Raw genomic sequence first — 15,206 nt, 5'->3', positions numbered from 1 at the left:
GTACTTGGTATTCACAAGTAACTTAGTCTGATTCTTTTAATGGCTGTCTTTTAACGGCTACTGTTCGATTTAGTCATACCACATATGGAGCATTCAGAGTATTTCACATCCACTTTCAGAATTCCTTACAAGCTCCTTCCAAATGAAACCAAACCAGAGATCATATTTCTCCAATTAAAATAATTTTGTATAAACACTCATTCTGATTTTTTTTTTTTTTTTGGAAAACCATATGACGTACTTACTTCATGCTCAGATTAGAGTGGTTTAGAAATGATTTGGTACTTACCAGCTCAGGAGCTTTGCACATAGACTTTGGTTCTCTATAGTTCACTACTGATGTCAAAGCCTATTCAGAAATACAAGAAAAACAATTATTTACAAGACATGTATATTCATATCTATATCACCCAGTTAATACCAAAGAGTTTTCCAAGAAAGGCCTATATGTTGTACAGACTGAAACTATCTTGTGTAAGTTATGCCAAAAGAAAGGTAAATACCTGACCCTTCCATAGGCATAACTTACACAGGAAAATGGTGGCTGTAATCTTAAACAAAACTCAGAATAATCAACCTGCTGTTTCACATCTGCCTTCTGCAACTATTCAGGGTTGAAAATCAGATTTTGACATAGTAGTAGACCCACTAAAATTACATAAGCAGTCTATTTTCAGTTCCACTAATGTCAGTGGATCCACCTAAGCATGGCTAACCTTCTTGTTCAGTAAATGTATCCAATTTGCTAGGATTACCTTGTCAAGAGCACTCATAAATCGCTGGTCACCATTCAAAACACTATTGATGAGCTGGACAAATTTACTGTGTACTTCCAACACTGACTCCACAAACTGAGTGGGCATCTGAGGACAGAATCACAGATTTCACAAATGCAACAGAGAACAGTGGTAAAAACCATGCACTTTCCCAGATGGTTTTTATCTAAGTAACTTTGCTAAACAGAAAACATGCAGAAAAGAACAGCACAAATTGCAGGGAATATTTGCTATTATTTCCTTTATGTAACTGTATGAAAAAAAATCACTCTTTAAAAAATTCACCCCAACGATATGAAATCAACTTTCTTGGACCATGTGAAACAATATGGTGATCATTAGGCTGTTTCAAAAACAGAGGTGTAATGTTCATCTATAAAGCAAAGATCTGTGGTCCTCTAAACAGTGCCATACAACAATTCGCCTGGTCAACACAGCAAGAAGTGTCTCTTCGACTATGTGAATGTTAAAGACCACTTCTTTAAATTATTAGGATCCTTGTGGCACAGTGGTTAAACTGCAATACTGCAGTCAAAACCTCTGTTCACGACCTGCATTCGATCCCAATAGATTCAGAGAGCTGACTCAAGATTGACTCAGCCTTCCATTCTTGCAAGGTCAGTAAACTGAGTATCCAGCTTGCTTGGGGGGGGAGGGCAATGTGTAGCCTGAATAATTAAAAAAAGGAGTAAACCACCCAGAGTGCTTTAAGCGCTATGGGGTGGTATATAAGCAGCGCATTTTGCTATTATTTCCAATACTAATTACTCCCATAATTTATATTCAGCTGGAAGCAGTAAGAGGCAGCACCACGATGTACCCATTTTTAGACAAGACCTTAGGTACTGTACACTCTTAGTGTGTTTCCTTATACTGACAAGATGTTCATATTTTTAAAACAATCTTCCCTAATCTGATGCTGCCTGTATGCGTTGCCGTATAATGGACATTCTTGCTGAAGATGATCAGAAGCACAATAATTCAATACATCTAGAGAGTAGCAGTTTGGGAGATGCTGTGGGTACAATCAAATGCCATAAGCCATTCAACCACTACTAGATGACTAATAAGTCACAGGTGTTAATAAAGCCAAAGCAGCAGTAACAAAAACATATAAATCATTTCTATAAAGTTAGTGAATTGTGGCAACCTATGCAAGGGAGACACAGAAGAATTTTCCATGAAGACACGGAACACAGAGAAATGTTTTCACACACTGAGCTATCAATATCTTTTCCCCCTCTCATTACAAATTAAACTTACATTTTCCTGAGAAAGATTGCTGGTTGCTCTAAGGCCCTCATCATGGATATGATTTTGTAGTTCCTGAATCATATGAGGTAAGCCACTTGGCACAGCATGAAGCAATGTGTACATATTTGCCATATCTGCAAAAGAAACTATAGGGTTTTCAGGATATCCTTTTTTAAAAAGGGGAAAAATGCGCTCTCAAGTAAGTTGTAGGCCTATTCTTTGTCCCCATGCCAAATCCTAGGTCAGACAAAAAAATCCTCTAAAGTTCTCATGGATCAGATTTATCCAGCCACAGAAACTTATAAGGCAATATCAGTCTTAATAAACTAAGATATGATCAGGCCTTTTGGCTACCTACACAGTCCTTTTGCTGTGCAAAAGAAAAAAATACACCCATAAGCTTCAACTATGATTTTTGTTTCATCCAAACTACCTTAGACACTTTTGGGCACTCCAGAAAAATAAACATGGGTTAAGGTTGATTTACTATTCTAGCTTGCACTAGAGTTGTTAACCAGGCTGAAACAGGAAACTATAATCAGAGGAAGCCCTCTTGCTTGATTGTTCATGCTGCAAGGAAAGGTCTGAAAGCAATCATCTCGTTCTTAGTGAGAAAGGGAATGTTTTACCAAACCCTTCTTGAAAGGACATGGCTAGTCTAGCCATACCAACAATTTTATCCTTTTCTTCACCTTCAGTACTGACCTTCTTTCCATTCCCACCAGCAACAAATCCAATGGCATTGCCAGGCCTTGGAGTGTGACTCCCTGAGTGATTCTGCCAATAGCTAATGCCTGTTGATACACCTTTGTATAGTGATCTTTGGTAACATTAAGTTTTGATTTTTGTATATAGTGATTTAGAGGCACAAGATTTGAGGGCACCAGATGATCAGTGTGATGCATATTCACTTTTATGGCTAAAATAGTCTTCAGGAGACAAAATGCTTCTAGTTCAAATTCATGCACATTCAAGTGTTTTCAACATGCCTTTACCATTTCTCTTTTCTTGTCGGATGATGTTATGGCATTCTGCGTGAAGGAACTGTAAGTGATCTGCTACCATTCGTTGTTGGCATTCATTAATTACTTTAATATAAGAGCTGGGATGCAGGTATTTTCGACACCTCATTTCTTCATCTTTTAATCTACATAAAACCTACAAAGAGATTTCCAAGACAGAGAACAGAATTAAACACTACATGACTAGGAACAGAAGCTTGCCCAAAAAGACATAGTCCAATAAGGACAATGGCTGGAATCCTATTTGTTTTCATTGTGGATCTCTAGTGATGTCATCAACCAGAGCCATTTCAACAAATTACAAGCTTCCCATTTCCCTCCCTGTCAAACTTTGGGGACTGTTAGGGGACTCCTTTGTCCTAAGAATCCTTCAGGAACCACAGAATGGAGCAGAAGTAGAGAATGATTAAAAATGAGAAAATACTCATTCCTATTCTCAGATTTGCGACTTGGAACCCATCCACTACTCTTTTTCTGGGAACAAAAGCTTGTTTTTAATAGGGACTCTGACTTAGGGCTTAGGACTCGAGACTTGGTAACAAAGACTCAGAATTGGCCTTGGTACCAAAGACTCAGACTTCGGATGTGAACCCAAAGACTTGCCAACATTCCATCCCTGCCAACTACATCACAGACAACTGAAGACGAACACAAAACTTTGAAAAGAAGAACAAATGCATCTTTTAATATCTAGGAAAGAATACAGAACACTGCTCTCTCGAACGGCATAAAGAAAACACCTGCTAGCCAAGTGGATTGTGAACTTCCAAAATGACCATGAACAATCAAGATTGTTTTTGACTGCTACAAAGCAAATGAAAACTCATAGACTGTAAGACCTCCGGTGACTTTACAGAAGTACTGTAGTTGCAAAGCTAGATATTGCTCATGTTGCCCTGGGCCAGCAATGCATTTTCCTGGAAAGCCAAACTGTCAGGAAAATGCAAGAAATGAAGAATCATTCCATTCCTATCTCTGAAAACAGCCTACTATCCGGTCTAGTCCCACTACCAGAGAAGCTACTATTGTCTCTGTTGCTCTAAGGCTGGCATTGCCACGACTATCGACCTCCCTGACCATAACATTTAAAGAATGGAAGGAACTTTACTCTCATGATCCTACCAGGTACAGAGGGAAAGACAGACAGATATATTTCTCCCTCGTGGTACACTGAATAATCGAAATCTGTCCTATGAGTAAAAAGGAACTTCTTACCTTTTCCATATACTGTGAGCAGTTTGATTCTTGCATTAAATTTGAAGCTTCTTGTTTATAATACTCCCCTGTTTCATTCAGAAAAGGACACTCAAAAGTTTCCTGATAAAACTAAATTGAGAGAATCTGATCAAGTAAAAATAAGGTAATGCATGAGATAATTAATTATTACAATCAAGTAAGACATAGACAAGGCATTTTTGTTTACCTTCAAAGGGAATTTTTTCTTATACTGTTCAACATGAACAAAGGAGTTAATAACCCCATGGATTACTTTCTGATTTGGATCTTCTCCACAACGATCACTAAAAGGTGAAAAAAGAAAGCTTCTAAAATGTGTGGTCTCCACCTATTTACATACAAAGAGTTTAAATTAAAATCATTTGCCTTTCCCCAAAACTGCTACATAGTCTGCTCCTTGTTTTGTACAATTTTCAGATGCACAGCTTGATCTGTATGATTTTCAAATGCATTTATTTTGAGGGATGGTGGAAGAGAAACAGGCTTGGACTTACACAACCCAACAATGAAGTCATGTGTAACTTATTCCCTATTCAGCTGGCAGTCCTCTTTGTTTATTTTGTAACAGTTAATACAAAATAGCAAATAAAGCAACAATTGAAGTACAAGTTATATTTCTTATTGTTTTTCTGTTAAATTAACTGAGTTGTCCAAAAAAATTAATACTGATTATATCATACTATCGTGGCATATTGAATGGACATCATCAATCATCATCATCATCATCATCATCATCATCAAAAACTACAGTTAAAAATTAAAACTTTTAACTAATGTGTAACCTCCTATTTTGTCACCTCTGGGACCCTCAGCCAGAATCCAGGAAGGGAACAGCTGAATGACTGGGCAACTGGATAGAACACTGGAATTCAACAAGCAGACCAACAAGAGAAGTCCCCAAATATCATCTCAATGTACTAGCAAAAGCATTGTTTTTCATCACTACTAACTCTCTGACGTCTCTGGAATGTATGATCAATAGTTCTTGGATAAGGAAAACAAGGAAAATGCCTCTTGTTTCTTTCTCCCAAGACATGGGAGAAATTCATTCCCGGCAAATAAATACATGACGTTCTAAGTGATCCCACAAATGAGTTTGGTCCTGACCGTTAATCTAGACATCTCAACACTTTCCTGTTTCTAAAGATTTTTAAAAGATGGACGGGGGTGGGGGGAGACAAAGGAAATAAAAACCAATCTACATTCAAACACTGTGACTGGATGCTATGTTGTAAGTTAAGGTTAAGCAGTCCTATGATTATTACGCGAGACCAAAAATGAAAGCATGTCAGCAAGAACAGAGCCAAGAGAACGGCAATTTCATTGCATCAGCATGTTCCCGTGTTATGAACAGAGGGGAAAGGATGACTTTGATGCTTAATAACTGGCAACTAATACAAATCTTGCATTATTTGTGCCAGACAGATTAAAGTCTGGGCCTAACGTTGCTACCACACAAGAGATTCTAGACTGAACTGAATGACAATAAAAGACCAAGAGTAGAAAAACGTAATTTCCTTCTGTTCTTCTCAAACAAGTAATGAAAAAAGCGGAAGGCCAGCTTTTGAAGGATAGAAAAGGAACCCAGGCAAAACAAATTTAGAAAGGGTTTTTAAAAAAATTAAGAAAAACTTGCTCTGGGCTTCCCCATATGTTTGGGAAGCAAAAATAATTAGATGTACCTGCCTCAAAGCTATTCCATCTGTACTTTGACACAGAGTCCAACTGAATCTTATCATGGGAAAGAAGATACTCCACTAGGCAATTTATTCCATTGGCTCTTGCTGTGCTTCATTTCTTCATTGTCTCTCCTTTGCTCCTATCCTATTCCTGAGGGTAGTATAAAGTGTGCTATTTATACGCCCCCCCCCACAGCACTTAATGCACTCTTGGGGTGTTTTACAAATCAGTTATGGAGGCTATACATTGCTCTCCCCCCCCCCCCGCAAGCTGGGTACTCAATTTACCAACCTTAGAAGGATGGAAGGTTAAGTACACAAATTGACCTTGTGTGCAAATGTTTGGACTCTCTTGGTTCTTCTCCACCATCATCAACCCCAATATATATAGTAATGTACAAACTTTTAGAACTCGTGTGTGTGTGTGTGTGTGTGTGTGTATATATATATATATGTGTATATATATATATATATATATATATATATATATATATATATATATATATATATATATATATATATATATATATATATATATATATATATATATATATATATATATATAGTTCTGTTTTTAAATAGGGATTGCCCTCCTGTGGACTCTGAAAATATTACAGAAATAATAAGGAACAATTGGCTGGATGAGGTCTGAAAAGCAGACTGTGGGGATTACTCACAATTACCTCTCTTCCTGGATAAGTGCACCAGCTTAGTATGTAAAGCAGTAAACTGTTCACATGGAAGTACCAATTTCTGTTGAATTAAACCAAGAACTCTGTTTCCTAACCATTTACCTGAGCATCTCATAACTGGCTCCCTAACATGTCACAGAAAAAAAAACTGATGCTGCTATATCCAGTTAATGCCAAATAGAGTTCTAGCACAGCGATTCGCTGTAGCATATCCTATACCCCAAACCAGTGTTGCACAAATAACAATTACACAAGAAATACTAATCCAAACAGAATCATGTTGTCAGTGCTGAATTCAGACAAATTATTCACATTGTCCAGTTCTGAACTTTTGAACTCTTCCAAGAAATAATTATGGTAGTCTGTTGCACAAAAAACAATGACTAATCCTTTTCTACTGTAAAGACTAACAACTTTATTACAGTTGAGCTTTTGTGTATTCATGTCAGAATTGGAAAATTTTACTATTCTGGACTACATCTCTTAGAATACCCTAATCAGAGAGTATGATACTATCAGCACTAATTGTCCAGCATGAAAATATTTTACTAGAATATTTTAAACAAGCCATCATGTCTTATATTTCCATTTGCGATAGATGGGTACCAACACAAACAAAAATCACTTGGTGACCAAATAAGGCCCCAGTCTTAATGAGTAAGAGAAACACATAAGACATCCATTATTACAAGAACTCAGATAGAATAAGACATGCTGAAGTAGTCACCTTGAAGACCCCTTTGTAATAAGTACTACAAACCAAGTTAGGGAAGCCAAAGAACAACTTTACAGAAAGGAGAAAAGAAGGTGCTCATCCCTGTTTCCAAGCCGTAGAGACAGCGTTTGTCCGAAGACAATTTCCATGGTCACATGGCCAGCATGACTAGACAAGGAACACTGTTACCTTCCCACTGTGGTAGTATCTATTTATCTACTCGCATTTGCATGCTTTCAAACTGCTAGGTTGGCAAGAGCTGGGGCAAGCAACGGGAGCTCACTCCGTCACATGGATTTGATCTGATAACTGCTGGTCTTTCAACCTTGCAGCACAGAGGTTTCTGTGATTTAACCCACGGCACCACCACATCCCTGTGTACTAGTGGACAATAATTAATTATCAGCACTAAGTAAAAACACAGGGAATGATTTTGGTATGCTCGGTACGGTATTTATGCACTTGCACCCTAGATTCCTGTAGTAACTTATTTTAAAGGTGATTAACTGGGTGGCAATTTAAGAAATGCCAGCCTTAAGACTCCTTGTCCAAAAGCAACTATTTATGAGGTAGTCTGGTTCCTAGCTACAAGGCTAACTCGTTTATACCTACAAAGGCCATCACCTAAGTGTCTGACCTCAAATGCTTTTCAAATTCTGAAGAAGAATTCATTTCTACAAGGTTTGTATCCACTGCATGGGTGCAGTTCATATAAGCAGAGAATCTCTTTAGAATAGGCACTTCAAAGGTTATACCTTAGGCTCACTTTATCTACCTTAAATCTGTTGTTACAAAAGAAATAAAAGAAATTTTGTTGAGAATGGTATAATGAAATATGGGATATAGCTATAAATGATAAGTTAACTTGTAACTTAAAAGGTTAAGAAAGGAGAAATGGAACAGAATAATTTTTATGATATATGGGGCAGATTTTTGGAATATGTGTTAACAAGAGGAAAAGGGAAAGCTCCAAATCAAGAATCAATGCAGTTCTGGAGAAGAGGACAATAAAAGAAGAATATAGATGGAGGAAGAAGAAGATTATTGCAAGAGGTCCCGTCTGTGGTGGTGGGAAACACAGTTAATTTGTATTTTGGTTTCTGTATTTTATGTTTACGTTATAGCTAAAATAAAAATAAAATAAATTAAAAAAATTCTGTTGCTTTACATTTACAGTAATTTGTAAGTGAACAAGTAACATTCAAGCAACCAAACCCATCAAAATCAACAGGGCGACTGCACTTAATTAAAAGTTGGACTGTTTGCTCCTCTTTGCAATTGTGACAGAGATCTGGAAAGCAATTTCTATGCCACCTGCTGGCAGCTTAGGATAGGATAAAATCTATGTTAGGTCTCAAAGAAGTATCAGTTATAGTAAAGAATTTCAGGTTGCCTAGATCTGGCTTGATTTTCTATAGGTTTGCTAAGAAGGTGTAAAATATGTAAGGGTTAACACTGCTTGCAATAAGAACCTCATCCTTGAATGAGGCTGACTGAGAAAAGTTGGTGAATCTTGTATTGCTGATGACCTATGTATTACATTCAGGATTTCATTAAAACGATCTAACTCCGTTTTTAAAACATTTCTTTAGTATTCCATAATGCTAAAAGCCTGAGCTCCATCTAGTAAAGGAATAATGGAAACATTTTATGCCAGAGTACAAAGGTATTACAACTCCTTAACCTGGTGCACTCCAAATTGGCTCGACTAATTCCTATTCAGCATGGGCACAATGGTAGAGGATGATAGGAGCTGTAGTCCAGCAGCTATGCAAAGCATCAATTTGGGGAATGGTGCAATAGAGGATCAAGATGAAGGTTCCACAACCACTCCACTCCAAAACCATCCATTTGCTAGGACACACATGGTAGCTTTTCTAGATGAACTCACATTTCAAATAAGTTTGTCTTTCCTGAGTGTGTTATAAATATACTGCACTTCTAAAAGTTATAATTGTTTCAATTAAAATGAACAAACAACCTTACACTACAATTTCTGCTCAATGGGTTTAAACAAACAGCACCGCTTGTAAAAATATTTATCAAAGTATACACTTACTTTTTGATTTCACGGAGGAGCATGCGAATGAGGATTGCCTGTAAGGGCTCAATCATTAACCTCCTCCACATATCAAGTGCAAGCTGTCAAGAAAAATAAACAAGAGAAACATGTCAGCTAATGTTCATTCATTCATTTAGACTTTTTTTAGAAAGCTGCTCAATCATAATGACTCAATCATAATAGTTTCAAACAGAGTAAGAATATACTAAAATATAGAAAGTGCCCAAATATCTAGCTGAATTAATTACATAAATATAACATAGTGAACACTGAATTCTAGCACCTCAGTGGATTAGTCATGGCTCTCCAAAACAGCTTAAATCTGTCTTTTAAAAAAATCCTTAAAACACCAATGGGTACGTAAGGAGAAATTAGTATCCCAGGATTGTGTTTTGTACATGTGTGCAATAACAGAAAAACATATTTGGGAACACTCAAATGAGGGGACAAAACCACACCCTCCTTGCTGAATGTTCCTATCTGACACCTATGCTTTCATACATGTCCTGGTCTTATTCATGCTTTCGGTTTAGCCATACACAAGAATGTTATTCTTTACAACACAATTATCTCTCATACATCATGAATACTAACAAATGACCTGGGCTTTCTGACACACATACCTCACTCAATGAATTACTGAATTTAATAGCACTACTTAACTCGAGTCCCAATGAAATCAAAGGGATACCTTAGATATGACTTAAGTGCCCTTGATTTCTATGGAAATTAACTGCAACTAACTGGATCCAATATTTTATGTGTGAAAAAGTCCTAATGTTTGCTTCTTTTATTCCATCAACAATGCCAAAACTTGGTGATTTTAGGGGTAGGTAGACAGGGCAGAGATTTCCCCATTACAAATGAGAATGCTAGTCTGAGAACTTAAGACTTGAGCAAACAAAAAAGTGCAGGCTGGGGCTTAAGTGTGTTTGCTCAAATATTGTTACTTCAGTTTCAGAAAAGAGTCTTGACAAATCCTTGTTTTTATCAGATTCAAATTAAAAGTGTTAGTGTATACAATTGGGCATTGTATACTTCAGCACTTCATTAAAACTGGAAGTTCTGTCATCAGGAAATATAATCCTGCTTGTTCTAAATCACGCAAGCTACTGCACAATTGCAATTATTTTGAATACATTAATAGTAAGCAACAAAACTGAGCCAAAACTGAGTGGCTTACTGTGAAAACTTCTGAATTCAGTTTTTTTAAAAAAGTGGTATGTACCATTTTTAAAGAAATTAAAATTATGTTAACAGTTTTTGATCATACATGTAACAGTTTTACAGGCTTTATTTAAAAACATGCCTTTCATATTTATCTCTTATATAAGCCTTTCTGCAGAATACCTACCTCTCCGATCTCCATCAGTGGCTCACTCATATCTACACCTCCATAACCATACTGAAGATCAGCTTCAGTCAATTTGTTCTTTTTAATAAACTGTGTATTGAGGTATCTATGAAAACAAGAAACAGGTTTATTCATGTGTTTTCTGAAGCAAATCTATGTCAAGAAAAATACAAATGCAAGTATAGGCAATACCTTCATTAACTTTAATAAATCAAGCAAACAGCTAGCTTTTGATCCTAATTCATCATGCTCAGGCTGTACACCTAGATCTTGTGAATAGTTCAGAAAAATTATACCTTAGTCCTATATTAAGTAATGAAGGTATCACCTGCTTTTGCATTTGTATTGTTTTGAGGACCACACAACTTTATTATAATTTTTTTCTTAAATAAAAGCACAACCCATTTCTGAGAAAGAGAAAGGAATGCAATATTCCAAGAGCCTTGTGGCGCAGTGGTTAAAATGTTGTATTGCAGCTAAAACTGTGCTCACGACCTGGGGTTGAAATCCCAGGTAGCCGGCTCAAGGTTGACTCAGCCTTCCATCCTTCCGAGGTCACTTGCTGGGGGGCAATGTGTAGCCTCTATAATTAAAATTGTAAACCGCCCGGAGAGTGCTTGTAGCGCTATGGGGCGGTATATAAGTCCAAAAAAATAAATAAATATCTAGAGGCGTAGAATGTAGACAACAGATGAAAAGCAATTACCATTTTTATGAACAAGCCTCAGTTTTATGAATTACCTTCAACACTGCCTCATGAGAGGCATACAATCATGCGATCTTCAAAAACATCTATTTTCATCCAAGCAGAAATATTTTTACACACAAAATCATGATTAGTCCCAACTATGACTAAATGCCCCCCCGCAAAAATGAGATTTTATTAGTTTTCCATATGGTATATCCCAGAACACCTCAGAGGATGTAACAAATAAATATGTCCTGTACATACATGTTGTAGCATTTACAAACCCACATAAAGCGAATGGCAGCAAACACACACCAGGCATGTTACAGCAGGCATGCTGCCTCAGACTCTGTCACACTTCAGTGGGCCTACTGAAATCAATGAGACTAATGAGTCATCATGACTGAGGCCGGGTTGAACCCAAGACATACATACATACACACCCACACCCATAGTAAATTCAAAGACAATATACAGTATATTGTCTTTGAATTTACAAAACTCACAGGGTGAAGGGCAAAAAATAAAATGCGGCAGCTGTAAACTTCTCACATCCACACATCTCATCCTATAACATCTGAAATTAAATTCTAACTTGTTTCAAACTCCCAATAACTTTAAGATACTTTCACAATATTTGTTTGGCATTTGTTGCATTTGAATGTCATTTCTCTTTAATTTACCTGTATAAACAGTCCATATAGTCAGCCCCTTTACTGTATTCATCCCAATATCTGTGATACATTACCAGTATTTGTTCTTCTGAGTCCAGAACTCTCTATGAAAAAACAAGGAGAAAAGATTCATTTCACGATTTATATTCTTATTGTTAATACTATAGATTCAGAAAAATAATGCATTTCAGTAAATTATGCTCTCTATATTAGTTCAAATACATTTAGGAGTTACTATAGATATTTCATTTGTACTTCCATGCTGTAACTTGCACTATATATGAAAAATAAATTACTGGATTCTTGAACAAACATCACTAGCAGTTAATACTATTATAAAATAAGGATACAAAGTGCCTTGTCCACTTGATAGTTACCTTGTGCAAATGGCGTACATGATTTTCCAAAAAAATTTTAGTTTCCATATAAAGTCTTTCTCCCAGAGGTTCTGGATAGGCCACACACAAAGCATAAATGTCGCTTTGTTTAAAGTTAAGGCTGAAAACACATTTATTCTTATTCAAAATCTAATCCAATTCTTATTCAAAATCCAATGCAATTAAAAATTAAGAAAAGATAGTTGGACGGCTTATAAAGAATCCTTTTCATTCACTAATAGCTCTGTTAGAAAATTTTTCCCTTCTGGATATGGCAGAAATCTGTGCCCCAAAACACTAATGCTTTCCTATGATGCCATACACAGTCCATCATTATCTACCTATAGCGTATGGGGCTTGTGTTGGTTAACTATACATTTTAAATCATTTTCTAAGAATAATGTTTTTTCTTTAATACTTTTACAAGCAGGAGTCATCAATAGGCAGATGTTTTTAGCCCTCATTTTTAATATCCCAAAAAGTACCAACTCATTACACAAATAAAAGCTTCAAACACAAAAGTCCTTCATGCAGATTTTAAATACAGTATGAGAGAACACAGCTATAGTATTCTGGTAAATCATGTTTTCAAGGAGGATATTCACTACGCTACCTTCCTTTGAATACATATCAGTATTCAAACTGATGGTTTGCAATATGTGAAACAACAGTTTCCAGGGGGAAGACATCTGCAGTATAAACAATCTACAATAGCAGGAACCACATCTCTAGACTGTGCACCACCCTCTTTTTAAAGCATTCTTGGAAGAAACAAGAAAGCTGGTTTTCTTTGGGGGCAGGGAGGGTGTCTGTGACTCTTACAGTTGCTATAATTGCTCATTATACGTAAGATGTAATCCATTTATTCCCCACTCTGATAAGTAATTCAAAAAACAAAACAGTGAAACAAGCAAGGATTTTCTGAACAGCTTTCTTCCTTGGCTAATGTGGGGGAAAACCAGTTCTTTGAATACACTTTTAAGCTTTGAACTGTATTAAAACCCTTCTGCTTCCAAAAGGCTTTGCTTATAGAAGACATATGTAAAGCCATGTTTTTCCCTTAAAATAGTAATATATATACCGTATTTTTCGCTCCATAAGACGCACCTTTCCATAAGACGCACCGATTTTTTAGGAGAAGAAAAGAGGAAAATATAATCTGTTTTCTTCACTCCATAAGATGCACAGACTTTCCACCCCCCTGTTTTGTGGGAAAAAAGTGAGTCTTATGGTGCAAAAAATACAGTATATGTTGCCGCAATTGTTGCATTTATGAAAAACTCTTAAGGGGCTATAATTTGATTCATATTTCTAAGAGTTTTTAAGATGACTAGCTGCTAGAAACTAAATAATGTCCTAGTCAAATGATTCTGAAAAAGCAAAGGCAACCAATAATAAAGGTGGTCTTTTATAAACAGAGAAACTGGAAAACAGTATATTTTCATAAACCTTGAATTCAGTTCATGGAAATAAAAAATCTTTGACTCAATTCCTGAAATTCTTCTGCATTAACAATTTAAGGTTCACAAGGCCTGCACGTATTTTGTGAATGACCCAGCTTTCTCTATTAGTAACTCCATTAATGATGAAAAGCTAAGGAGCATCTATGCAGGAAGCCTCATAGATCCAAGACACTGTTTTATATAAAGTCAAGCTTCCAAAGGAAAGGGAAGGAAAAATAAGAGGTTACTGTACTTTATTTCAGACCGTAAATTGGCAGCACAGATCTTTTAAACAAAGAGTAATCCACACAAATTCCTTTAAGTGTCCCCACAAAAAAATGTAAGGTTCTATAAGCCATCAGGACCAAACTGGAAATATAAGGACTAAGTGGAATGTTGGTCCCAGGAGATTATCTGCCTTCCTTAATATTACCAAGTGGTACAGTAATTTATTACCAAATTCTGTAAGTGTCTGGTTTCTTCTAGGTCTTGCTTTAACAGTCTGCATACCATGTTTCCCCGAAAATAAGACAGGGTCTTATATTAATTTTTGCTCAAAAAAAACACATTAGGCCTTATTTTCAGGGAATGTTTTATTTTACAGTCAGGTCATCTTCTGATTGCTGCACAATGCTGCACAAGGGTGGAGGGTGGGGTTTCACTTAACTAGGGCTTATTTTGGGGGAAGGGCTTATATTACGAGCATCCTGAAAAATCATACAAGGACTTATTTTCAGGTTAGGTCTTATTTTCAGGGAAACGGAGTATTCACAGAATGGCTACATATGCTTGTCATAAGCAAAAACTGAAAGCCTCCACAAACGTATGAAAGCAGAAGATTCCAGATTGTTCTTGTTCTATATGTAAAGCATGGGTGGAAAACAAACAATTCAAAGGCTGCATGCACCTATCCTTTTTTGTACTTCTCATTTCAGCAGAACCATGTTGCTGAGATTTTGCACTGATCTACTACTAAAAACCACCCCTTCTTCTCAAGTTGCAGCAGGCACTCTGTTCTGCTAGTTTATTGGGCTCTATGGTACCCTTTCTGCATCACAGAGAAATACCACAGTTGTGGGAACACAGCAGTCACCCCCCTCTTTCAGCAGTGGCAGAGCACCGAGAAAACTGGGGAGCTCACTGCATGGGCCTCTGGGATCTGTGCGGCTCTTGTTCAAAGGCACAATTAGACTGATTCTGCAGTTTACAGATTACTGGTGTCCAGTCCCCAACCT

The 15,206-nt window shown here is 36.7% G+C and overlaps 1 protein-coding gene across 4 annotated transcripts in view; it reads right to left on the bottom strand.

Moving 5' to 3' along the window:
• Positions 1-15,206, bottom strand: part of CUL2 (cullin 2) — a 40,747-nt gene that overhangs the window by 19,175 nt on the left and 6,366 nt on the right. For 3 of the 4 annotated variants that reach the window (XM_020800487.3, XM_073002927.2, XM_073002926.2), the window contains exons 3-12: positions 12,530-12,632; positions 12,162-12,256; positions 10,791-10,896; positions 9,434-9,516; positions 4,476-4,572; positions 4,268-4,378; positions 3,026-3,188; positions 2,040-2,176; positions 756-863; positions 290-349 (exon numbers count right to left, since the gene is read on the bottom strand). In XM_020800487.3, coding sequence (XP_020656146.1) covers positions 290-349; positions 756-863; positions 2,040-2,176; positions 3,026-3,188; positions 4,268-4,378; positions 4,476-4,572; positions 9,434-9,516; positions 10,791-10,896; positions 12,162-12,256; positions 12,530-12,632 — 1,063 coding nt within the window. The remainder of the gene's footprint in view (positions 1-289; positions 350-755; positions 864-2,039; positions 2,177-3,025; positions 3,189-4,267; positions 4,379-4,475; positions 4,573-9,433; positions 9,517-10,790; positions 10,897-12,161; positions 12,257-12,529; positions 12,633-15,206) is intronic. The other variant, XM_073002928.2, reaches the window with a different exon arrangement.

This window comes from Pogona vitticeps, chromosome 6 (genome assembly GCF_051106095.1).
Source record: "Pogona vitticeps strain Pit_001003342236 chromosome 6, PviZW2.1, whole genome shotgun sequence".
In the NCBI taxonomy this organism is placed as follows: Eukaryota; Metazoa; Chordata; class Lepidosauria; order Squamata; family Agamidae; genus Pogona; species Pogona vitticeps.
The sequence above is the reverse complement of the archived record's forward strand: the minus strand, read 5'-3'. Positions and strand labels throughout refer to the sequence as shown.